Below are 24070 nucleotides of genomic sequence, written 5' to 3'. Positions count from 1 at the left end.
AACAAACAACAACCCATAAACAAACAAACATTTCGACATATTGCATCGCTAGAGACAGGAGACGTGGCTCTGTTTGATGGACAGTCTGTCAACGGAGAGTCGGTTCATATTTTAGAATTACATGGTCTGGCTTTCAAATTGATGGCTTTCACCGAATCGGATAAAATAAAATACTAGATGGGGTCTAGGAGTTCTTAGAGTGAGGGCTTCCAAAGACACTATACTTTCAATATTTTCTAAAAGAGTTTAAATTAGGAGGTCTGACATTTAGGAGGACACAAAAATCTCCAGGAATTATGGATCAAAGTTCAAGCTACAACTTTGAAGGGAAAACTTTGAGAAAGAAGCATTATCATGTAAATTAATTACTTTGCCCGGCCAGGCGTATTAAGATGGACACTGCCACTGACACTGCATTTCAATTAAATCAACACATTGATTTAATTAAATTTCAGGCCGTTTTTACGGTCTTCATTTTTTTTACTTTTCGAGGCTCTGTGGTTGTGTTTTTGGAGCCGTGGTATTTCAATTAAAAATGCCATCGATATGCGATCCAACAACACCAGCAAGTGCATAATTTATGCAGAACGCCAGAACGCAGAGAGCTCCATCCGGCGGCGGCACTTGCACTTCCTCTGGGAGGACACAACACTTTAATTTAAGAAGGACTCGGTTTGTGAGACTGAAAATGCTATTTAAATTATTTAAATTGGTTGGATTACGCTGCCAGGAGAGAGTTGGAAAGTAGTTGGAAAACTATTATAAAATTAATTGCTGCGAAAGTGGCATAAAGTTCATAATCATAACAAGCAAGCACTACTTTTCTCTGGCAAAGTGGTTCGTGCAAAGTCCTTCTTAGCATAACAAATGACTCCATTAGGAATACACACCGAAACGCCTTTCAAATGCTGTGTGCCTCGAGTGTTTTAATTACAAAAAGCGCGACAAACGACAAACAACAAGCCAAGTCAGGACGAGGAGTCAGGACGTCGAGCCAGGCATACATGGAATCCTAAGCCGCTTAATTTATTTACACGACCTCAAGAACATTCTTGAGCCGTCTTAGCAGCTTGTTCCAACCCAAATTTGGCTTAACTGCTCTGAGCAACATGTTGCCGAAGAAGACACAGGACACAGGACGAGTCCTGCGGCAGGCACTCCTACTCTGGTTCTGTGTCAACAATTTATTTTTGTAATTTATGCATGAATAATTAGGAGCCTGTCGCGAATCGCACGGTCTTTAGCCGACTAAGAAGGCAGATTTTAATTGTAGAAATCCAATTTGCTTAAGTCGGCAAAGAATCGGCATTATTTATGCAGTGAAACGCACTGCCAGGACTACCAGGAGCTTATTCTTTTAGAATTTTTGAAGGAAATACTCCAACACCTGTTGGGTCATCATTTATTCATCCGAAGTTTCCAGCAAATTTATGGCCAACTATTCTCCGCCCCAACATTTTCTTGACACGTGCACCGATGGCATTTTATATTTAGACGGAATGGTAAACTTTTGGGCCACATAATGACTGTTGACAATTGCCAATAAAGGAGGACCCCATCGACGAACAGGACGAAAAGGACCAGACCATATTTCGGGCCTCGCTAAGTGCGATGAGGTTGCCATTTTATTGTATTAACAGCAACAGGCTGTGCAAACAGGGAGCTCTACACTCGAGGAAATCCCCTTTAAAACTATTAATTTTGCATGTCAACCTCTGGCAATAATAGTCGGCAATTTCTCGCAGTGTTTGGGGCATGTTTTATTAGCAGAAACAGCAGGACAACAATATCGAGCCAATGAATTACCTTTTCCAGTCTCAAACAAAGGGCGCAGGAGGACGCAGGACGCAGGATTGTCGAACAGAAACCAGAAACAACAACTTTCATTATAGCCGTAAATACCAACACCATGGGGTGGCATTTAGGGGCAGGACCAGGAGGGCCAGGGGCTAGTGTTTGCTTGGCAACTAAGGCAACTGCCAGGACTAAGACGGAACTCATTCATTCATTCATTCTAGCCTGGCTGGCTGGCGCAAATTGATTGTTTACTTAATTCCATCATCGATTTTGTCGCCTGGACAGTTTTTAATCAACCCAAGAAGGCTTCCACGACCCAGTGCCGTAATTCATTGATCATCATCATCAGCAGGAGCAACAGCCACAGGAGCAGTGCTAGCAGAATCATCATGCAAATTGGCAAGAATTAATAACAATTATAATTTACAAGGAAAAGGCATTTTGTGGCCTACCTGCCAGCTGCTTCTGACCACGTTCTGTGTTAGCCACATCTGGCTGAGCGGGCTTCCACTCCTCCAGCCACACCCCCCTACGTAGTTAATTATTAATTTTGGCTTTGGAACTTTGAGTTTTCACTTCAGACTGCAGTCGAGCGGGAAATCAGGCGCTTAGTTACCAAATGGAGAGTTTCTAGGTTGGAAGTTGGTTATAATTGGAAATGTTTGTTAATGGGGGGGAGGTATATAAAGTACAGGCCCTGCTTAAGGTTTTTTCCACTCTTAGAAAGTGAGGAATTTAATAACCACGTGGTTCTCTTTTAAACTTACTTTGAACGTCTGTTTGTAGGTGATTTTATTGACCTATTTTAATCTCTTACAAATCAATTGATTGGCTGGGTACAATTCCCCATGATTCGACATACTTTCCAACTAAAATTCGTCCACCTACCAGTTCTAAAGCCACTTTATATCGGCCTTCCCACATATTGAGGCTCTTCCGCGATAACACTAACTGACAGCAGGATAATTGAGACAGAAAACAAAGATAAATAATAAAGAGCTGGGGAAAGCATGCGAAAGCTTTTAAGTGACAATTATGTGGCCGACTTTCCCACTTTCTCTATCCGGGCCTGATCCGGACTGACGTGCACAAAACTTTTGCATTAAATGTAGCGAGCCGAGTGCAAATTAATATTAATTGTGAGTGTTTCATATCGCCATCGCAGACAGGCAGACAAAAAAGCCAACAAAACCTCTGGGCTGTACTGAGAGATGGCTAAAATAAATTGAATTTATTACGGCCAAAAAGATTGTTGGCTCTAACCTGAAGGGGAATTTCATTTGCCGCTTATTGAGTTTGGCGCTTTCTCTGAATTCGCCTAGGGAAGGGTCGAGTGTGAAGCATCCCGGGCATATAAATATTTTATTAATAAACTGCCTTACGGAGGAGATCTGCCTCTCTTCCAGTTCATTTTTTATGCATGCCAGAAAATTCAAATTTTCGAAATAATAATGAGCGGGCGAAGCATATTTTTTCCGGTTTTCACAAGGGAATAGGAGAACTCAATGAATTCAAAGGACAACATTCAAATTGCAATTCACTTTCCCTCTCTTTCTAACTATCCTTCTCTATCTCTTTCTCTTTTTGTGTATATGTTCCAGTCGGTCATAAATTCGTGTTCAATATTTAATGAACTGAATGGTTTTACGGGCGCAGGTCGCGGAGGTCTTTAATGTGCGCCTTTAAATTGTTTATGGGGCGTGTGGGGCGTATGAGTAATGTAGAGAGGTCGCATTTGCTGCTGATGTGTTGTGGGGCACGAATGCATTTGCCAGCAACCAAATCAGCCATAAAACCCGCTCATACATACCTGTCAGGGCCACTCACACACACTCCTCACACTTTTGGGCTTTTGTCCAAACATTTTGGCCTTCGCTGCCTGTCACATTAGCCAACTCATTTGCGCCAGCGATGTCAAGAGCATCAAGTACGTCAACTAGACAGCGTGCCTGGAGCTCAGGCCTCATGTTGCAGGTGTCGAGTAGTCCCAGAACCCATCTCCCCGCACGACTCCTTTAATTTCCGTAAGTACCTGATCGACTTTGACAACACTTTTCTCTCGGTGTCTCTGGGCTGCCCCCTTCATTGGCCTGTTCCGAGGAAATCAATGAAAATACTGCATAACTTCATTTTGATCCCCCCCCTGCCGCCTCTCGGTGCCCTAAGAGGACCATTCAAGTGGCACGTAGCGACAACGAACCGAAGGGAGGGCCCTCAAAGCGATTTCTCAATTTAAAGTCATTTTGCGTTTTCCCAACTAACGTTGCGACGGTGCTCCCTGGGCTGTGGCAGTGCCCTTTTTCCCTCCCAAGCATTTATACACTGGGAGATATTTTATACTAGTTAACACGGTTTCATATATTAATAAATAATCCGCTAAAAGAAGCCATAGTGAATACTTGTGAATAAAATACTTTCATAAAAGACCTCTTTAAAAAGCCCATCTATAGCCGACCCTCGTGTTCGATTAAGTCATTTTTCGCTCAGTGTACTCATATCCCTGCATCTCCAGTGACACATTTTTACCGTTGCCAGGCAACGCATTGCATTTTTATGTGAGCCATTCCCCCCCTATGTATCACCACCCATCCGTACCCTATTTTGGGGGAACAAGTCGCACTTTGCTCCACACCATCTTGTTTGCTAATCGCCGAGCTGCAGCCAGGACATACAGCTGGTTGCCTCTGCACTGTTTCGGTTCGATTCGTTAGATATTCCGGAGGAGTCTTGAATTTCAGCAGGATTCGTTGCTGGCAATGTCCTGGCGAAATGGGTTTCGATTGGATTTGACAAACGTATGCAAAGTGTGCACACGATGTAGCAGCCAAGTGCCGCCGTCAAAGTATTTGGGTTAGACAGTCATCTGTAATCGTAAACCACTTGGGATTCCATTGGCCATAGAGTTCTTATGCAGTTAAGCTGAAATTCTGTATTTAAATTAGACAACTCATCCCTTCCCCCAGAAGGTCGCAACAAAAGTTGCGTATACGTCACGTGGGCGCTGATGTAGAACAATCGAAAAACTTGTTGCGCCCGGGGATCCATTTAAGTGAAAACTTTCCGACAAGCTGGCAATAGTATCGATATTCCTGTGCCACCCCGCCCGAACATACTATGTACTATAGTATATTAATTAAAGTTGGTTAATGCATTGCCATGGCAAGCGAGAAAAAGTTACGACGAAAATTGAAAACTTTTCGCTCGCAATTGAAAGTTGTTTAAACATTCATAAGCTTTCCATTTACCACGCCCGTACGGTGGGGGAAACTGACATAAAAGTAACTAAACTGAAGCCTGCACTCTGGTCCGGTGCTGGTTCTGGCCAATTATGAATCACGTAGCAGCTGAAAGGATGGCTGGACGGATGAAAGGGAAAGGCCCGAAAGGGCAACCAATAACGTCTTTTTTTCGGGGCCTCGTTCTGTCAGTTAATGTGCTCAATTGAGTGCCGAAAACTTGGTAACCAAAGGCGTGAAATGCCAGAGAAAAATGCAAGCACTAAACTTGCCACACCAGACGACGCATTGTTGCAGGGGATGCAGTGTGGCGTGTGGCATGGCTCGGTGCTTTAATTACACGCAAAGCCGCAGAGCAGCTCCTTTGTGTATTTGGGCCACAGGCGGAGAGGACAGGAGCCCGGCAACGTGCCAGCAATTAAAGTAAGTGGCGCCCATTCTCCTTTTCACGTTGCCATTCCTTTTCGGCCACCGAGAGGTCCTGACCCTGGAGCATAAATTTCCGCTGACAAACACCCACGCAGTATAGTTTTCACTTTGGCAAGATTTCTCATAATTGCCCCACAGCTTGAAAGTGGCGAGAACGCGTTTGTGTATTTATGGCTATTGTGGTTTTAATTTTTAAAAATTAAACTAATTAAAGAGCACATTTCGTGCTATACCTCCTGAGAGCTGAGATCCCTCCGGTATCTGCGCCATTTTGTGTCAAGAGGCCACAGGCTTGTGATTAATGGGCTTAAGTTTTTTGCTTTCCTGAAAATAGTGTCACAATTTATGACCCAAAAGCCAAGTAAGCTCTGGGATTTGTTCGCGGGAAACTTGCTTTAAGCAGGGCTCCTCCAAATTATAATTGAATTTGAAGCCAAAAACTTTGCAATATAATCCACACTGCCATTGATCCAATTAGAAATGCTTCAATGGAATTTTTGATTTACTTATTTCCTTACAACTTTTTGAAAAAGAAATCCAGACTGTAATTACTCACAGCCACACATCGAGAAACCTCGGATGCCATGTGGACAAATACCAGTAATTTGGAAAAATAATGTTGTGTAATTTGGGTCCTCTGTTCGAAAATAACCAATTCAAAGGCCGAATGGTGTGAAAATGCCAACACGGCAAGACAAAATCGAAGAAAATCCGATTTAAGGCTAGGAGGGACAACAAAAATGTTTACTAACTACAAGTGAAAACAATGGGAATCGAAAAATAAATTGAAATGAAATGATTTCTCTGTGGTTTCTCGCCAACGGCATTGGTATTGGTCCAGTGCTCCCTGGCGGCTTCCAACCGAGTATCCACTCGAGCATCCTTCGGTTGCATGTCCTTAGCCCTTGTCTCCGTTTGGCATTTTGATCTTTAAAAATTGCTTTGAACTTTTGGCATAAAAAATCGTAGATAGCTGCCTGATGCGAAGAGCCAAAGCCCCGAGATAAACTTATACGCTCAGGGCTGATGTGAAAAGTTCCTTGGCATGGTTTTTGGTTTGGTTTTTTTAGGGGAGTGCTGGGGCGGAGGTGGATAGTTACTTCAGCCGAAAAGTTTCTCGTATACGAAATGTGTAAACTGTCGAGGCAGCAGCTGTTACGAGTGGGTGGCTGTGGGTCATAAATTCAATTTCGGAAGTGGGGACAACGCCAAGTCTCATGTTGCATGTGTGCGAGGTGACTTTATGTCGCGTTTTGTCACTTGCAACTGCAACAAAACTAATAATCGAAGAAATTTTGTTACCTCCACCTCTTTCAACCTTCCAGAACCCACTGGCCCACGGGGCGTATGGGTGATTATTGATTTTCTTTGGTCAGGTGGGTGGATGGTGTCTATATTTAGGCGGAGCTGTATCCCAGGTCGTTTGTAGGAGATTAGTCTGTTTGGGATTTCGGTGGAAATAAACTAATTATTAATTAATATTTTATGTATAATCATACATGGGTATCATATCGGATCAACGACCAGCCGCTACCAGCAGGGTTTCAGCCAGGACTTAACTATTAAATTTAATAAGAATCCTGGGGAATTAAATTGGAAGCAGAACCAGAACCAGAACCAGAGCCAGAGCCACAGACAAGTGCAAATGGCGAGTGGCCGGGACTAAGTGGCACAAAAGACAGCAAAATTGCTGCCTGGCACGCATTTGAACTTAAGAAATGGCCCAGAGATGGTGACTCCTTGCTCGACGGGTGTTCCGGACCAAAAAACCAAGAGCCAGAGCCGGACCCGGACCAGCGGCCACTTGAGCCGATGTCTTTTTCTTGGCCATCTCTTTTTCGCATCCTTTTCTCCTCCATTTATTATTTGCAAAATATCATGGCCATAATTTCGTTTGGCAAGCAAATGTTTCAGTCTCTCCCGGGACGAGGCAGTCGACGGGCACACTTGAGTCGATAGTTTTTTTTCGTCCTTTCCTCCTCCTTCTTCCCAACAGCATCCATTTCTCTTTCTGCAGGACCAAGGACCAAGGACGAAACAATAAATATCATCAGGCGGAGTCCATGTAAACCAGCTTTAAATATTTAAGTATTGACAGACCAACAACTGACCAAGCAACCTTACCAACTGATTAAACATCAGGACACAACAAACCATATACTTAATCCAACTGAGCGGACCAACAAGCTGCTACCTTCAGAGCGATAAAAGAAGAGGAATACGGATAACTAAACCTAGAATTTATATACCTAAGAAGTATAGCATAAGTGTACATATGACCAGAATGGAACAAACTTGGTAAAAGCTTTAAACTAGAGACCTAAGTCAACCGGAGGAGGCAAAACCCAACTCGATTTTTGCTGTCAATTCTCGTAATATATTATATACATACTATATATAAAGTGTAAAGTGTAACTGAACGTGTAATCTGTAGACTGTGCCATGACCATATTCAAGCTATACGTATAAACTTACCCTAAGCCACGAAGAAGCATTTAGAGAAAAAGAAAGTCCTATTACTGCTACTTGAACTATTGCTACCACTAACACCATTTCCAGGTAAAGCAAGCCAAGCCTGACCAAACCTCAACACATCAACAATCCTTTCTGGGAGCTTTCCTTGCTGTTGTGTATATTTTTTTGTAGATCTATAAGTGTTCCTTGCAAATGCATTTATGCGACTGTGTCCTCACCTGTGTGTATCTGTGTCCATGTGTATGTGTTCCTAGCACGGTATTCTGTATCTATATATCTCCTGTAAGTCCTAAACAATGAGCAGCAGCAACCTCGGCGGTCTAGACCAAGCGGTACCCAGCTGTAGCAGCAACATCAGAAACAACAATGACAACAACAACAACGAAGCATCAACGAGTAGCAGCCACAACAGCAACATCAGTAGCCGCTTAGCCAGAATTCGTAACTACAAGTTAGCTAATTGGTTTCCACACGTAAGTTTTGTTTATTCTTTGATTTCGCTCCCAGCCCATCCTCCCATTCGGTTTTCATTTCTCATATTTATTTGCTCCACAATTGTCACACCGCAACCTGCAACCTCACTCACCAGCCGCATTCATCCTTTATCCTTGGCAAATCAAATTAAAATTTACTTTGGAAACATGTACACAATTCCGCCCAAGCAAACAGTCGGAGCAGGGAGGCCATTGTCGGTGTCAAATGGCGACAACAAATACCCTGTAGATGACTGGTTTCTGGGTTTCAGTCTAAGAAAATGTTTCAGACTTAGAAGGATTGGGAAAGATATAGCCATCAGATAGAATAGATATAGAATCGAATGAGAATTAGGGAAGATATAGCCATCATTGTGGACCCTATAGGGGAAAATCCCAATTTCAAGGGATCCCCTCACGAAAAATGGACAAAAAATTTAAAAAATATTTTGTCTCGGGATTTTGATGCAGAATGGTGGCAAATCGATCTAGAAATCGATTAAGGTACTCCGCTTGAGAATTGGATGAGAATTGGGGCAGATATAGCCATCACTGTGGGCCCTATAGGGGAAAACCACATTTTCAAGGGATCCCCTCACGAAAAATGGACAAAAAATGTAAAAAATATTTTGTCTCAGGATTTTGATGCAGAATTGTGGCAAATCGATCTAGAAATCGATTAAGGTACTCCGCTTGAGAATCGGATGAGAATTGGGGAAGATATAGCCATCACTGTGGGCCCTATAGGGGAAAACCCCATTTTCACGGTATCTCCTCAGAAAAATGGACAAAAAATCGAAAAAATATTTCGTCTCAGGATTTTGATGCAGAATGGTGGCCAATCGATCTAGAAATCGTTTAAGGTACTCCGCTTGAGAATCGGATGAGAATTGGGGAAGATATAGCCATCACTGTCGGCCCTATAGGGGAAAACCACATTTTCAAGGGATCCCCTCACGAAAAATGGACAAAAAATGTAAAAAATATTTTGTCTCAGGGTTTTGATGCAGAATGGTGGCAAATCGATCTAGAAATCGATTAAGGTACTCCGCTTGAGAATCGGATGAGAATTGGGGAAGATATAGCCATCACTGTCGGCCCTATAGGGGAAAACCACATTTTCAAGGGATCCCCTCACGAAAAATGGACAAAAAATGTAAAAAATATTTTGTCTCAGGGTTTTGATGCAGAATGGTGGCAAATCGATCTAGAAATCGATTAAGATACTCCGCTTGAGAATCGGATGAGAATTGAGGAAGATATAGCCATCACTGTTGGCCCAATAGGGGAAAATCACATTTTCAAGGGATCCCCTCACGAAAAATGGACAAAAAATGTAAAAAATATTTTGTCTCAGGATTTTGATGCAGAATGGTGGCCAATCGATCTAGAAATCGTTTAAGGTACTCCGCTTGAGAATCGGATGAGAATTGGGGAAGATATAGCCATCACTGTCGGCCCTATAGGGGAAAACCACATTTTCAAGGGATCCCCTCACGAAAAATGGACAAAAAATGTAAAAAATATTTTGTCTCAGGGTTTTGATGCAGAATGGTGGCAAATCGATCTAGAAATCGATTAAGGTACTCCGCTTGAGAATCGGATGAGAATTGGGGAAGATATAGCCATCACTGTCGGCCCTATAGGGGAAAACCACATTTTCAAGGGATCCCCTCACGAAAAATGGACAAAAAATGTAAAAAATATTTTGTCTCAGGGTTTTGATGCAGAATGGTGGCAAATCGATCTAGAAATCGATTAAGATACTCCGCTTGAGAATCGGATGAGAATTGAGGAAGATATAGCCATCACTGTTGGCCCAATAGGGGAAAATCACATTTTCAAGGGATCCCCTCACGAAAAATGGACAAAAAATGTAAAAAATATTTTGTCTCAGGATTTTGATGCAGAATGGTGGCCAATCGATCTAGAAATCGTTTAAGGTACTCCGCTTGAGAATCGGATGAGAATTGGGGAAGATATAGCCATCACTGTCGGCCCTATAGGGGAAAACCACATTTTCAAGGGATCCCCTCACGAAAAATGGACAAAAAATCTAAAAAATATTTTGTCTCAGGATTTTGATGCTGAATGGTGGCAAATCGGTCCAGAAATCGTTTAAGGTACTCCGCTTGAGAATCGGATGAGAATTGGGGAAGATATAGCCATCACTGTGGGCCCTATAGGGGAAAACCACATTTTCAAGGGATCCCCTCACGAAAAATGGACAAAAAATTTAAAAAATATTTTTTCTCAGGATTTTGATGCAGAATGGTGGCGAATCGATCCAGAAATCGATTAAGGTACTCCGCTTGAGAATCGGATGAGAATTGGGGAAGATATAGCCATCACTGTGGGCAAGGGTATATTACTTCGTTCTAATTTTTAGAAACCCAGTTTTTCAATTCAATCTCGCCATGGAAATTGAACCATTCCTCATTCAACATCCCATCATCGCACACAACTCCCAGGTTTGTGGTTTTTATATTTGGATGTTTAAAATCAAATATATATGTTTTGCCAATATTTGCTGTAAAAATATTTGTGAGCGTATGTGCTGGTTCAATTTGTGCATGTTCTATGGTTTATGGTCCAGACAAACTCTTCCCAACGTGGCCCTTTGTATGTTCCTTAATAAGCTCTCCATAATAGGGAGAAGCCGTGTGAATAAGTCTAGATTTTTGACAGGACTGTGTGGCTATTGAATGGGACCATCTAGTGCACGAGTTTCTTGTAATCGCCTTGCAGCCAACAGACTGTGTACAACAACGTCTTGGCCATGAGGGTGAGAGTCAGCTTTCGGTCAAAGGAAACAGCGTTTAGAAAGACGACCCGCTTTCGGTGCAGAGCCAGTTTCAAGGTGAACATGGAGAGCTGAATAGGAATAGAAAAGTCGTTTAGAAGGGTACATAGTTTGTTAAATTAAGACAGAATTTAGGAGGAATTCTTGAAAAGAAACCAAAAACTTACCAAAGGATCCAAACGGTTACTTTCCCGCAGGATGCACAAGGAGTCCTCCCTCAGGCGGGTGAACAATTCGGCCACATCGGTGGCAAAGTATAGATTAACTGCGTCCAGGACATATGTCAGCACCACAAACATCCTCAGGGGTAGGCTCAAGTCGATGGCTCTGGGGGCTGCTATCATTATGAATATCTCGTAGCCGTAGGTGATCTGAAACCAGCTTTTGCAGGCCAGGACACAGATGGAAATGTGGCCAAACTCGTAGTTTAAGCTGTTGCACAGGCCCAGAAGCTTCGAATAGAGTTTTAGGCACCTTCTCATCTTACTGGAACGATTCCTTATCCTGGACTTGGTCAAAAGTTTGGTCATCCGATCGTTTATCAGTTTCTGGCTGCGACATATTTGCCAAACGAGGCAGTAGAAACCGAATACGGCGGACAAGAGCATGTTGTAGAGCAGCCAGTAGCAGGCCACATTCAGAATAAAGAAATGGCGTATGAACCTCTTAATGTAGAGCGGATAGAAGACGATTACCCTTACCAGGGTAACTACTACAAGCACTTGTTTCATGTAGCATCGGACCTTCAAGGCAAAGCCGCTTGGTTTTCCTGCGAAGTGCTTGGTCTCCAATCGAACTAATCCTTCGGCCAATTTCCGAATGCCTTGGGTCTTTTCCCAGCAATTGTTTATGGCAAAGACGCAGGTTGCCCCTATGGTCAGGAGAGTCACACAAATGCGAACATTTCCCCAGGAGGAGTTGAGCATGATAGCCAGGCCCAGGCCGCAGAGCAAGTGATGCATAAAGCAGTATAATTTTAGTTTTGTAGAATTCCTAAATCGATTGCTTTCACCCACAAAGTAATAGGTATTGAGTCCGTTTAGACCGGTCAGATAGGTGAGGAAACTGTAGTAATGCACCCCAAGAAGAGGCATTTTGAAAACTAATAGACTGCATGTCCTGGCCTCTATTTTATAGGCTTCTGGGTCAGCCCAATTAGGCCATCATTTACCAGAAAGGGTGCTATTAATCGAGCTCCTGGGAGTCGTTAGCTGGTGATGAAAAATTGCTTCCACATTAGGCCGACATTGGGTAACAAAGCACCGAGCAGTAATCACTCTCCGAACGTGGCTTAACGAAAATGAAATCAAGGTTTAATTTCAATTTGAATGGTAATCTTTATGTCAACATACACATTTTATTAGAAGCGTCAAAGCTACCTTTAAGCCTGCTCCGGAGTGCACTAAAATATGAAAAGCCAAACGAAAAAGATGTGATTTTCAATACGGATAAATCAAATACAGGCAGATCTGCAGAAAGCCCAATAACGCCACCGACAAAGCCCCTTTGTGTGTGCCAACTATAATAAAAGTATGGATATAGAAGAGGTCCTGCGGGCCGCCCCCACCGCCCCACCAACTGGTGGGCAATCAATACTGCTTTTTAATGAAGAAATAAAAGCGGAATGTCCACTTGTGTTGTACGCTGTACAGTGTCGTAAAAATTGTCTACATTTTTATTACAAAGCAGGGCGGAGGGAAAAGTCATTCCAGGCAGCTCGCCAGGAGACAGGACCGTGAAAAGATTGAGCCATCCCTCTGACTGCCGTCCGTCTGTCCGCCGCCCTCACCGCAGAATATAGCTATATATATAAAAATTCTTTATGTTTCTCGCACTCACATGGCTAATGGTCTCCGGGCTTTTGGTATTTCGGGGTTGGGGGCTTGGGGCAAGCGATGTGGCACGCACCAGCGCCTAAACGCGTGCTGAGCTGGAAAATATTCCCTTTTGTGGTCGAAACGGAAGAACCACCTCAACCACTCCATGTTTCACCAGCGACAAGTGTTTATTTTGGCATTTCGCTTAGGACTATCTTTTTTTTTGGTTTTTTTTTTGTTTGTGTCCTGGCAGGATACCGTGCCTGGTCAGCATTTGACAACGCACTCAACCCGATAGAAGAGGCTGGCGGCCAGCCCCAATCCTCCACCAGGAGAGGGTCCTTTGTTGGCCTAATGATTATTGCTTTCCCTTCGTTTTTTCGGTTCCTGAATTGGCATTGTTCGGCGCTGGAACACACAGGGTATTGTTCCGCCAGCTCTTCGCTTTTTACGACGATTTTCAATGGACATAAAAATACTTTCTCGAGGGTGACTCGATACAGGATGCCTGCCGTTCGCTCGATAAGGATTTTATGTTATTTAAATGATTTGCTAATTTGGTAAAGCTTATGGGTTACTTACGACCATGAAGCTTAATAAATAAATATAATTAGGAGGATCTTAGGTCTTAAAATATACTTTATTTCGCTTTAAATGTTTGGAATGGAGTCGAGGCTTCGGGGTCCAACCACATTTATGCTTTAGGGTCGTTCTAATTCTTCTAGTTCTCCGCGGTCTATGAGTTATGTCCATTCCGTGCATATGCTCTAAAGGGTTCCAGGTATTTGGTTCGATAGTGTTATAGTGCTGAATTTTAGTGGTTTTCGCAGGTGACCTTTTTATGCAGTATTTTTCGCACTCGCTCTTCGTCAATCCAGAGGCGCACATGAGGCCCTCCTTGCATTTCCCATCTCTCAGAACCCATATGGATTGGAGAGGATAGCACATGGTCTTCTCTCGCATTACGACAACATACTGATGGCAAAGCATGGCTTTATAATGTTTAAAATAATAACATATAAAAGATATAGTTCCATGAAGTCACTCTTACCTTTCGTTTTCATTGACTCCGCCGGCAGGCCGAACGTCAATAAGAAAAACAAACAAACTGCAGGTGTCATGACATCAGAAGAGAAACTAATCATCCGCTTTAAACGATCTGTGTTTTTTAAAAGGTTGTGGAAATTGAATTGGTCAAGGTATTTTCCCAACAATGGCATAGACTGGGCTATTGTGGGCCCAAAAATAAATGTCTGCCTGTTGGGGATTATTAATTGTTGAGTTTATATTTAATTTTCAGTTCCATGTGGTCTGCCAAATGGGCAGTGCCAAAACATCATTAGGACTAATGACGGTTGTACTGCAATTTGCAGCCGAAAGCCCAAAATGATGGACTGTAATTTGTGAGGGGAAACTTGAATTCACTTTTCATATATTTTCCTGCCCCGGTCTGTCATTTTGCCGGCAGCTATGTCGTAATGCGAAATAACAAATCTAATGGATTATTCCTGCAGCTGCGCCGACAGAGGGATAGTTAGTCTTGCCATTTATTTCCAATTTAATTTTTTGTGTGTTTAAAGAACAGATCTTAAGGAAGTCTTACTTCAAAAATTTCTTTAAAACACCAGTCACATTTAAACTGAATACCCGTGTAATTAGGCGCATCGAACTGTCTGCCAGGACGAGCTAATGACGATGCAAAGTTGTCGTTTTCATTCCAGTTCATCGAAATTTACATTGCTCCTCCGCTTTTTTGTTGCTGGCTTTTATAATTAAGTTTCGGGACGCAATCATTTAGAGTGGTTTGGAGTATTGGGGCAGACGACGCGACAATGCCTTCAGACCAAAACAAATTTATGCAAATGTCGATTAATTTATTTTTGACACCGAGAGTGAGCTCGAGGCTCGAGACTTCTTCCCACACTTCCCAGCTCATTAAGGACGAAAGTCGCCTGCTAATTGAACGGAAATCTCGAGTTGATGACAGGGAATCACAAGTCGGTATATATGTATTTCCCAACCAGCTGATTGCCGGTTTGATCAGCAATCAATCAAAACAAAATTTGCCAACGAAAAATTATTCAAAGTTATCCTGCCCCTAGGCCCTAGCCCACTGCAAGGATATACATATAGATGCAGCCTTAAATTCCTTGGAAATCAGACTTTACCACAGAACTTCCGCCATTTCCGTGCCTTGGCATTTTCGAAATGGACATCCCGCCGCCCCCGAAACGGGGTTCATATTTCAATTTCCGGAATGGAAGGAGCATTTCAGCTTTCCAGCTCTGTGTTCCCCAGCATTTGCGGACAGTTGCCAGTTTGTTGTTCACAGTCAGTTGTAAAGTTTTCATCGTTATTTTTCCATTTTTTTTGTGTAGCTCTGGCCGGGCCAGGCCAGGCCAGCATTCCATTTCACTTCAAATTTGATTGATGTTGCGGAAGTTGGCTTGGGCCCTGGAGCGTATGTCACTTTGCTTGATTTAGTTTCGCCATTAGATGGTTTTTCCAATCCCGGATCTGTTCAGATTAATTTTCATATTTTTTACCTCTAGATCTTGCATGCGTATTGGCCTGAACCTGAATATTTATTTGACCAATTTTGTAGTATTTGCAGTAAGCGTGTTTTTATTTATTAATTACATTGTTTGTAGTCCAGAAAGCTCCCTCCACCACCAAGTCACCTCCACAAACAAACTGTTCACACATTTAACCTTAATCCGATGTGCTTCTGCCATTCGCTCCATAACAACTCGATCGAAACTCAAACAAACCGAAACCAAACAACATGAAATGCTTTAATCAAATTAATAAAATAATTTATGAATGAAAACCGAAACTTTGCTCAACAATAAACGAAATGTGCACAAAAATACCATGCCATACGAACGGAAAATGAATTCTTAAAACGAAAAAATTGGATTTGAAAATTATTTCGGCAATCAACTCGTCATAACATCCGCCACCCCCACAATACCGACTCCCACCCGCAGAATGTCAATGTTCTTCTTTCGATTGCATAACCTGCAGCGCGCCGAGGAGAACAAGCGCAAGAAGCGGGTGGAGCAGCAGCGCCAGCAGCAGCGCCAGCGGCGGGGGGCCAAGGTCTTCAAATGTGTCAGCGACTCCACCGGCCACCTGACCCTGGCCCCCTCCCGCCTCTTCGAGCGCACGCCCATGAGTCCCTCGGACAGTCTGGACGAGATAGCCCTCCAGATACCCAGGTGAGTTCTTAGAGGACTAAGAGGAAAAATATCCACTATTTCTAAACTTTAAATTAAATGAAATAAAATAAATATATTTATAAATGTAGTTTTAGATTGTTTCTCTTAAAGAGGAATGTGAACTTTACACTTTGGGGTGTCTATGGTAAAAACCAATGACCAATGACTGTTTTTGGGAACTTTTGGGAATATTAATATTAAAAAATATTAAACTTAAATATATATGTATGTATGTTATATTTTAGAACTATATATATCGCTTAAAATATTCTAAATCTTATAACTCATCTTTAAGTATCTAAAACAAAGAATTTAGATACATTTTCCTTGGTCTTTTGCACTTCTCAGAATTCAAAGCCCAAAACTTTAGAGTGTAAAGCCTACTTATACACCTTTTAAACCAAAAACCTGCGTATATTCCTACCATTCAGTATTATTGCAAAACTTTTCATATATATTTTCGCTAAAAGAGCATTGGGGAGGGGTCTTAAAGAGGGCCCAGCTGCTCTTTGGTTTTGACTGCTTCTGAGTGACATCGGAAAACAAACACACAACCGCACAAACTTGGCCCTCTGTGGTGAGAATAAGTCGGAAGCTCAAGACACTTGGCAACAATGTGGTCTTGTCAAGAACAGGCATAGCTCTTGTCAAGAACAGCAAAGGTTCTTCCATATTCAAAGGTAATTTAAATTCGTAATTAAAAAAATCACAAAGCAAGCTATTCGAATTCAGTCTTTCGAAATTTCGGTGCAAATGTGCATTCAAAATCTATCTCTTCCCTTTTGAGTATTCTTACACGGTCCAAAATTGGCTGTTTCTATACCAGTTTAGTCTATTTTTCCAATCTATTTTTACAATGCGTAACCTTTGCGATCGTGTATCAGCACTAGCAGCCGGACTAATGGTCGGGGCGTGGTACGCGAAAACCTATCCTTGTAAAGTGCCCGACGCCGATGCTGCCGCGAAGGCCGCCAAGGACAAGGCTGAAAAAGGCAAGAAGCTGGAAAAGAAAACCAAATAGGCTAAACTGAGTATTCTCTTAAGAACTTGCGATGGGGACTTTGCTCAATTTAGCTGCTTAGATACGTATGTTTGGCAACATCTGATCGAAAATTTCTACTTCTAGCCAAATCTTCCAGTAGGCACTCTCAAAATTCCAATCTTGGTGAACGGAAGGAGTAGCTTCTTTTTACTAGTGGAGTCCCTCCCCAAAGCTTTACGGACCGGACAAAGATGTTAATTTTTATTCTGGACAGTTAACTTAGTTGATCCATTTAAAGGATTCAGTTCTTAAGAATGACAATACAATTTTTGGCGCTAAATAAATTCAATTGGTATTATTTAACATGCCAGAGCCTTTTATTTTCTTTGAGGACGAACCTCCCAGGGGGGTGGCCCCTCGCTGATTTCGCATTTTTCCAAATCATGTTTCTTGCAACATGTGGAGCCTTTGTTGTTGCCCCATAACATGCCCGAGTACACAAATGTGTATTCACGAATTCAGGCAAACTGCTGCCTGTTGGTGGTAGAATCGGGCTTTAATTCTGCCTTTTTTCACAGCCGAGGGATACGCGTTGTAATTCCCGCTAATTAAATTGGTCTTTGTAATCTTTCAGTTAATTAAGTGGCCCCGCCTTGGGTGAATGGGGGACTGCGACAATTTGAATGGTTTTCCGAAATCGCCACATAGATGGCTTTGAAATTTGTGTAAACACTGGGTTGTCGGGCACATTTCATTTATTCCATTCAGTTTTCAGTTCAGGTGGTCAACTGCCAGGCTCGAAATAAAAAGTTCAAAATTGTTTCAAAATTCTTGTTTTCCATCGGGGTTCCATCGAGGTTATACTGAGATTCTTTCGGAGTTAAGCAGCGACATGCATTTAATGTGTGAACGGATATCCTCGGTTTTTGCCGGTATACTTGCTGGACTCTGGTTTGCCAAGACCTTCCCCAAGGAGGCCGAGGATGCCAAGAAGGGCAAGGACAAGAAGAAGTAGGCCAATCATCATTTAAGTCTAATTAGTTCATCTCGAGCTTAAGGTGCGCATATTGTATATTCTAATTTTATTACATTTTCCTTAATTATGTTTTTAGTCTTAGACAAAATAGGTCGAATCCTAGTAGGCCAGCCAAGAATTTCAAGGAGCTGTCAACTCCGAAAATGACATTCCTCAGTATACATTCAGCTTACAACCAGATCTATCATTCTTCGGCTTGTCTAAAATTCTCCGTCCTTCCCTTTTTTAACTCAGCCTAGTTTAGAAATCAAAATTCTTTTAAAATTCGTGGCAGAGCCGAGTTCTGAAGAACGAGGAGTGCATTCTTGGATACAATCATGCCCTGTTGCAAGCGAGCTGAGACCCGGCGGGTGTGCCACCCGATGCCATCACTACTCTCCAGGTTCAACTGTACGCCGTGCAATCGGGTCCTGTTCTTCGTCATTGGAGTGGGACTGGGGATGTTCTTCGTGAACAACAAGAACAGCCAAAAGGACGCCGCACCGAATAAAAAGGACGCCAAGGCGAAGAAGTAGATTGGCAGTGGAGGGCCCGGCCGGAGTTCCAAAATTCAGCCCAGTTGGACCGATCGATTGGATTACATTCTGATCCATTGATAATGCATCTGTCGAGCAAGTTGCAAGGGACTAGGACTAGTGACCCGACTAGGAGGAATGCCGTTCGATGACTTTGTCCACCGAAGAATTTGAGGGATTCCAAAATTTTCCAGTAGATAAAATCATCAATGGAGTAATTTATCAATCGAACTATCGTGCCCGGATGGACTTCTTCGATTGATGTATTCTCTATGAGTACTTTGACATTCGATCATTTTAAAAAATTTTACTTGATTTCCGCTGTCAATTGGAACGTTTTTTTGGGGCAAGCCGCCTACCCACTGTTTGGAATTAGTTTCTGAGACCAAGATGCGAAGAGTACCCTAATTTTTTCAATCAATTGTTAACCGGATTTCAAAATGTAACCAAAAAAAAATAATAAAAGGGAATTTAAATTATTAACGATATATTTTCTATCATTAATGCCAGTAAAGATACCCAGTACTTCTACTAGCTGTACTTCCAATATACCCTCTTTATTGTATAAGTACCGGGTATCAACGTAATAGGATACATTTTTTGATTGCTCTGCTGTCACTGCAAAGGGAACTGTATTTGTTTACCAATTGTTGAATTTAAAAAAGGCTTTATTTTCACGTTTATACCATCTTTTTGTATTTTATTAGTAAATAGACTTTGTCAAGTGCTTCAAAGTGATGTCGTTCAGGATCAACTCTAGCCAAGGAACGGTAATTTAATTCACACAAAGTTTTCAATAAATATATATATGAATATATATTTTGTATTTTTGCTGCTCACTGGTAATTTTTTAAATTTAAAAGCCTTGGTTAATAATCATTGAATATCATCCCAGTTTCGAATTTAAGTTCACGCAGCTTCGAACTCCGTGTAGTAGAACTTTTCCGAGCCATCACGTCCTTGAGAGGGGGTCATCGGGTTGGGAAACACTAGGAATTGGGTATTATGAACTTTCCTAACATGGTACAGCACTATATGGGTCTTCGATTAATTTAACTGATAATTTTGCATGTTGGAGGGACACAATAGTCGTGACATCATCATCATGGCGGTTCTTACGGCGATTTTGGAGCGCCTCATAGATCAAAGTTGGTAGTAGTGCCTTATTTCTTCTTATCGTCCTTGCCATCCTTCTTGCCGTCCTTCTTGCCGGCGGCCTCCTTCTTCTCTTTATCCTTTCTCTCCTTCTCCTTCTTCTCCTTTTCTTTTTTCTCCTTTTCGGCCTTATCCTTCTCGGCCTTCTCCTTCTCCTTCTGCTGCTTCTCCCGCTCCTTGCGGTCCTTCTCCTTCTCCTTGGGCGACTTGTTAGCCTCTTCGCGGGCCTTTTCCGCATCCTTCTTCAGCTTGTCCCAATAGAGCCCGATCCCGGCTCCAACCAGGAAGAAGAAGAACCTGTTGCAGGGAACGCAGTTCAGCTTCTGCCACAGAGTCGGCGGAGGCTTGCACGGCGGCGGTGGCGGCGGACAGCATCGCGGCGGTGGGGGGCACGTCGGCGGCTGATCGCACATCTTAAACGGTTGCCTTCAACGGAATCTTCCAATTTGGACTAGACGATCAAAAGTCCCGACAAAAATTTTAATTTTACAACAAAAAGAGGTTCCGAAATATGTTGTTAGCCGAATGAAAAATTTGGACTAGTGTTAGGAGCTATAACATTGCTTTTGGCAATCAGTCAAGTATCTGACGTAAATCCCAAACTCTACTTTTAAGAAAACAGACGTAGTTTGTTTTTCAGAAAGTTTGACTAATATTATGTTAATACTTTCAAGGCTATTGTTTTTAGTCCCCTAGTTCTGGGACGGCCGCCAGCTCAAAGTTCGCGGAAGAAGAGTTCAAATTCACATAAAAAATTTAATAATTGTTTTCCTACATTAATCTTGTTTTATAGCAAAACTTCTTTTTCTTTGAAAAAAATCTTTAATTAACGATAAAAGTCCTAAACCATTTCGATTCCTCGTCCATGCTTTCAATAAAAATTTTCATTGCCTACTTATTTGGGTTAATAGTGTCGCAGGTTAGCAAACTATATCAATCACAATTCCTTGACTAAAATGTCGTTTTAAAATTTGTAAATAATTTTTTGTAATTTTCAAACACAGCTCTTTATTTTTGTCTTCTTATTTGGCAAAGATATAGAGAAAAATTTCAAAAGCAAGCCACCCAGAAGCTAAGAATGGACAACTTCTTCGCACTGACTTTCATTGTGGGCTGTCTGGTTGGATTTTTATTTGGCAAACACCACAAGTAAAGCGATAAGGTAAACAATTCAATGCATCTATTGAAGTAGGCTTTGTAACCTAACTTGCCAACCAATAGCTATTATATCACTCAAGTTAAGATTCTCTGGTTGGAGCCGAACAAAATTGTACTCCTCATTCACGAAAATGGATATGGACTTTGTGATAACCTTCCTAGTTGGCATGTTGGTGGGGTATTTAATAGCAATGAACGCATAGTTTGTCTTGGAATGGATTAACCAAAGAAACCTTTGAAAATATTGTTCAAAATTTCCCTGCTTGGTTAAGGTCAACATCCGGATATTGCTCACACTCTCCAGGGCATATCAAATATAGATCTAGGTATCATCATCACGGGTCTCTTCAGGATTAAAATCTATTGGGCAAAATGACTCACGTAATCTCCTTTGCCTTGGGAGTAATTATCGGAATGATGTCTTGCCGGAGATGTTGACTTGAGGTGGCAATTGGTCAAAAAAAATTCAAAATGGATATTCCAAAGTAGGCTTTCCCTTTGCAATCGCTCACAAATATACATATTTTCCAAGTTCACACTGACAAAACATTTTCTTGGAACTACAAGCTTGACCCCCCAACTGTTAAACATGGATTTGGACTGGGTGATAACGTTTCTAGTTGGCTTTTTGGTTGGATATTTATTGGCCAAAAATTCCTAAACAAGCTAGGAATGAAAGGATCGCAATGCATTTGGAAAATATTATTAAAATTTATTTAGCTTGGTGAGGGTCAACATCTGACTATCACACTCTGCTGAGCCTATAAAGAGTTGAATATTTAAAGCAAGACCTTCAGGATCAAGAGCCAGGAAGCAAAATGACTCCCGTGATCTCTTTCGCTCTGGGTGTCATAGTTGGAATGATGAGTTGCCGAAAATGTTGACCTGAGCCGTTAATAAGCCTAGTTTTTTTGGAAAAATTTCGAAAGTTAACATGAAATAATAAATACAGAAATATGCCTAAAAGATATTGTTTTTTCATTAAAGATGTTTTGAATTAAATAGTTTTGGTTAATGCCTTTATAGTCTTTATAGCAAAGTCTTTAGCCTAGTCTTTATAACAAAGAAGTTGGAACTTTGTGGAGACTCTTGTGAAATATTTGTTTACCAAAATTTCTGAATCTGAAATCTAGTTAGCCTTTTTATGAAAAAGTTTGTACAAAAAATTACAAACTTTTATTGTTTTGTAAACAGTATTGTTCACAGACGCAGTGCATATTAGTTTTAATTCACGTATACATTCCTCCAATCATGAATCCTCAAAAGAAAGACTCGGACTTGGCTCTGACCCTCATCGTTGGCTTTCTTGTGGGTTATTTAGTAGCCGTACATACCGACTAGTCTATATGAAGGAAAAATTAAATAAAACACAAGTAGAAACCTCAACTAAGTAGGCTTAATGATTTAAGTTATCGGAAAGCCCAAAAAAAGGTTATTCATTCCATAATCTACCTTCTATTTGGAGCTCAGCCTAAATTCCTGGTTTTCGGATTTGAAAATTTCCCAAAAGTCATGCAGAGGTTCATAACATTTATTGTCGGTGGAATAGTTGGATTTTTGCTTGCCAAAAACACTCGAGTAAGTCGTTTATTTTTATTGGTATTTGAGAGATTTCTTTAGTGAGGCTTAATTATTTTTCAGTAATTCACAATGATCCACATTCTTTCCTTTGGAATTGGCGTGGTGTGCGGCATCTTCGTATGCCGACGCTGCGAGCCCTAAATATTCAAAGATTTCCTGCATATGGGTCAGTTTTAAGGACCTGTGTTCCATTTTAAATAATAAAATGAGAAGGCTGCTGTAAAACCAAATTTCTGAATGCGTTTTTTTGTATCTTCTAGCAGGTAAAGAGTAGATTGAAGCCCCGTTTGTCAAAATATTTAACAAAATAATGCACAAGTTATAGCTTTTGTTTCAAAATTCAGGTTCAATGCATTTATGAGTTTGTTGAAAGTTTTTAGACCCTTTTAATAGCTAAAAAACAAAGGCAACCGCAATAAATATATATGTCAAAAGGTGAGTTGGGTAAAACTTGGCAAAGTTTAAGGAAACGCAAAAACTTTGCACTTCCTCAATCTCACCGTGCGTCAAAGTCGAACTTTAAGGGTTACCTGTATGGTGTTTCATGTGTGAGACTGTGTGGCAATCTTTCAGCCACCTTACCCCACCTGAACCTTAACCTCCACCTCCACCTGACTCACCTGCCGGCTGCCCATTCATTATGATTGATTATTGAGCAAATCCAGGACGATACATGAGGCATATATAGGCATATGTGTGTATGTACCTATGACGACGTCGTAAGCCACACAAAACGTTTAACAAATGAGAAGACAGACGAGGTCCTGACACACAAATGAACTCGTTCATGCGCTTCCCCGAGCCATTTCAATCAGTCTTTGGGCCCCCAGATCAGGCTCAGGCCGCAGCATCCGCATAAATAAATATTTTATGAACTCGGCACCAGCTCCTCCGGATTCGGATCCATTTCCAGTTGGGTTAGGCTCGAGTGCGTCGCTCTGCATAACTTACGGCCGGAATGTTTGGGGCAAGTCTTATCTGCGGCGCAAACAGACAAAGGTTGCCCCCCGTCCATGGTCCTCCTGCCCCAAATATAAGTAAGAACACTTTCCCATGCTTTTCATCTGCGGTTAGGTAATTGGTTGAGGTGGCGGCGCTCCAAGATTGACTCGCCCACAAAATGAAATGGTTGCCTTCGAGAATGATTGATGCCAGGTCGTGTTCCGGGAACGAGGTCCTGGCCCAAAGGCTAAATTGCTCGTGGTCCTGGGGACTAGGATTTATAAGGCAGCCAACAGGTAGGGTCGTGCCACTTACCTGGCCTTGAAATGCCTTATATCCTTGTTTCACCCCCCACCCATTATCCTTTCCACTGATTGGCTAAGCTGTCGTCTATTTGTTTCTCCCGCCAAAAGTGCTTTCCCAGCATTCCGCATACTAATTTGTCAATAC

General features: G+C 41.8%; 5 protein-coding genes and 1 long non-coding RNA gene across 19 annotated transcripts in view; 3 read left to right on the top strand and 3 right to left on the bottom strand.

Moving 5' to 3' along the window:
- SLO2 (slowpoke 2) overlaps positions 1-24070 on the top strand; it is an 89449-nt gene that overhangs the window by 37541 nt on the left and 27838 nt on the right. Inside the window, exons 1-3 of one of the 13 annotated variants that reach the window (XR_001772954.3) lie at positions 20869-21101; positions 21161-22675; positions 22739-22908. The exons of 9 other annotated variants lie outside the window; for them this stretch is intronic. Coding sequence is in view for 3 of the 4 variants with exons in the window: in XM_070278867.1 (XP_070134968.1) it covers positions 16022-16251 (230 nt within the window). In the remaining variant the exon portion in view is untranslated. Of the gene's footprint in view, positions 1-15786; positions 16252-20868; positions 21102-21160; positions 22676-22738; positions 22909-24070 lie in introns of those variants that run through there. 3 more of the 13 variants (XM_070278867.1, XM_070278878.1, XM_070278874.1) reach the window with 3 other exon arrangements.
- On the bottom strand, positions 11000-12307 carry Gr47a (Gustatory receptor 47a). Its single transcript, XM_017231499.3, has 2 exons — positions 11381-12307; positions 11000-11284 (listed from the first exon to the last, which is right to left on the bottom strand). The coding sequence occupies exons 1-2, from the start codon at positions 12305-12307 to the stop codon at positions 11126-11128; spliced, it is 1086 nt and encodes a 361-aa protein (XP_017086988.2). The 3' UTR covers positions 11000-11125.
- LOC138926116 (uncharacterized) lies at positions 13885-15741 on the bottom strand. 2 transcript variants are annotated; one of them, XR_011442482.1, is made up of 4 exons: positions 15671-15741; positions 15199-15607; positions 14082-15143; positions 13885-14022 (listed from the first exon to the last, which is right to left on the bottom strand). It is a non-coding gene; the product is annotated as an uncharacterized lncRNA (long non-coding RNA). The 2 variants fall into 2 exon arrangements; XR_011442481.1 differs by having other exon boundaries at positions 14082-15607; positions 15671-15740.
- LOC108118809 (uncharacterized) lies at positions 17991-18291 on the top strand. Its single transcript, XM_043210899.2, has one exon. It carries the CDS (start codon positions 18126-18128, stop codon positions 18246-18248), a length of 123 nt encoding a protein of 40 aa, XP_043066834.1. The 5' UTR covers positions 17991-18125; the 3' UTR covers positions 18249-18291.
- LOC108118808 (uncharacterized) lies at positions 18352-19265 on the top strand. Its single transcript, XM_017231668.3, has one exon. The coding sequence runs from the start codon at positions 18587-18589 to the stop codon at positions 18782-18784; it is 198 nt and encodes a 65-aa protein (XP_017087157.2). The 5' UTR covers positions 18352-18586; the 3' UTR covers positions 18785-19265.
- LOC122321248 (uncharacterized) lies at positions 19528-20523 on the bottom strand. Its single transcript, XM_043210898.2, has one exon. The coding sequence runs from the start codon at positions 20350-20352 to the stop codon at positions 19948-19950; it is 405 nt and encodes a 134-aa protein (XP_043066833.1). The 5' UTR covers positions 20353-20523; the 3' UTR covers positions 19528-19947.

This window comes from Drosophila bipectinata, chromosome 2R, assembly GCF_030179905.1.
Source record: "Drosophila bipectinata strain 14024-0381.07 chromosome 2R, DbipHiC1v2, whole genome shotgun sequence".
Lineage (NCBI taxonomy): Eukaryota > Metazoa > Arthropoda > Insecta > Diptera > Drosophilidae > Drosophila > Drosophila bipectinata.
This window is presented reverse-complemented; position numbering and strand designations above follow the sequence as displayed.

What these genes read in the sequence shown, in the direction of transcription:
- Gr47a (XM_017231499.3), bottom strand. Translation starts at nt 12,307, where the DNA reads ATGCCTCTTCTTGGGGTGCATTACTACAGTTTCCTCACCTATCTGACC. An exon ending in GTAACCGTTTGGATCCTTTG is followed by an intron (nt 11,285 to 11,380) that starts GTAAGTTTTTGG and finishes ATTCCTATTCAG; the next exon opens with CTCTCCATGTTCACCTTGAA.
- LOC108118809 (XM_043210899.2), top strand. Translation starts at nt 18,126, where the DNA reads ATGCATTTAATGTGTGAACGGATATCCTCGGTTTTTGCCGGTATACTT.
- LOC108118808 (XM_017231668.3), top strand. Translation starts at nt 18,587, where the DNA reads ATGCCCTGTTGCAAGCGAGCTGAGACCCGGCGGGTGTGCCACCCGATG.
- LOC122321248 (XM_043210898.2), bottom strand. Translation starts at nt 20,352, where the DNA reads ATGTGCGATCAGCCGCCGACGTGCCCCCCACCGCCGCGATGCTGTCCG.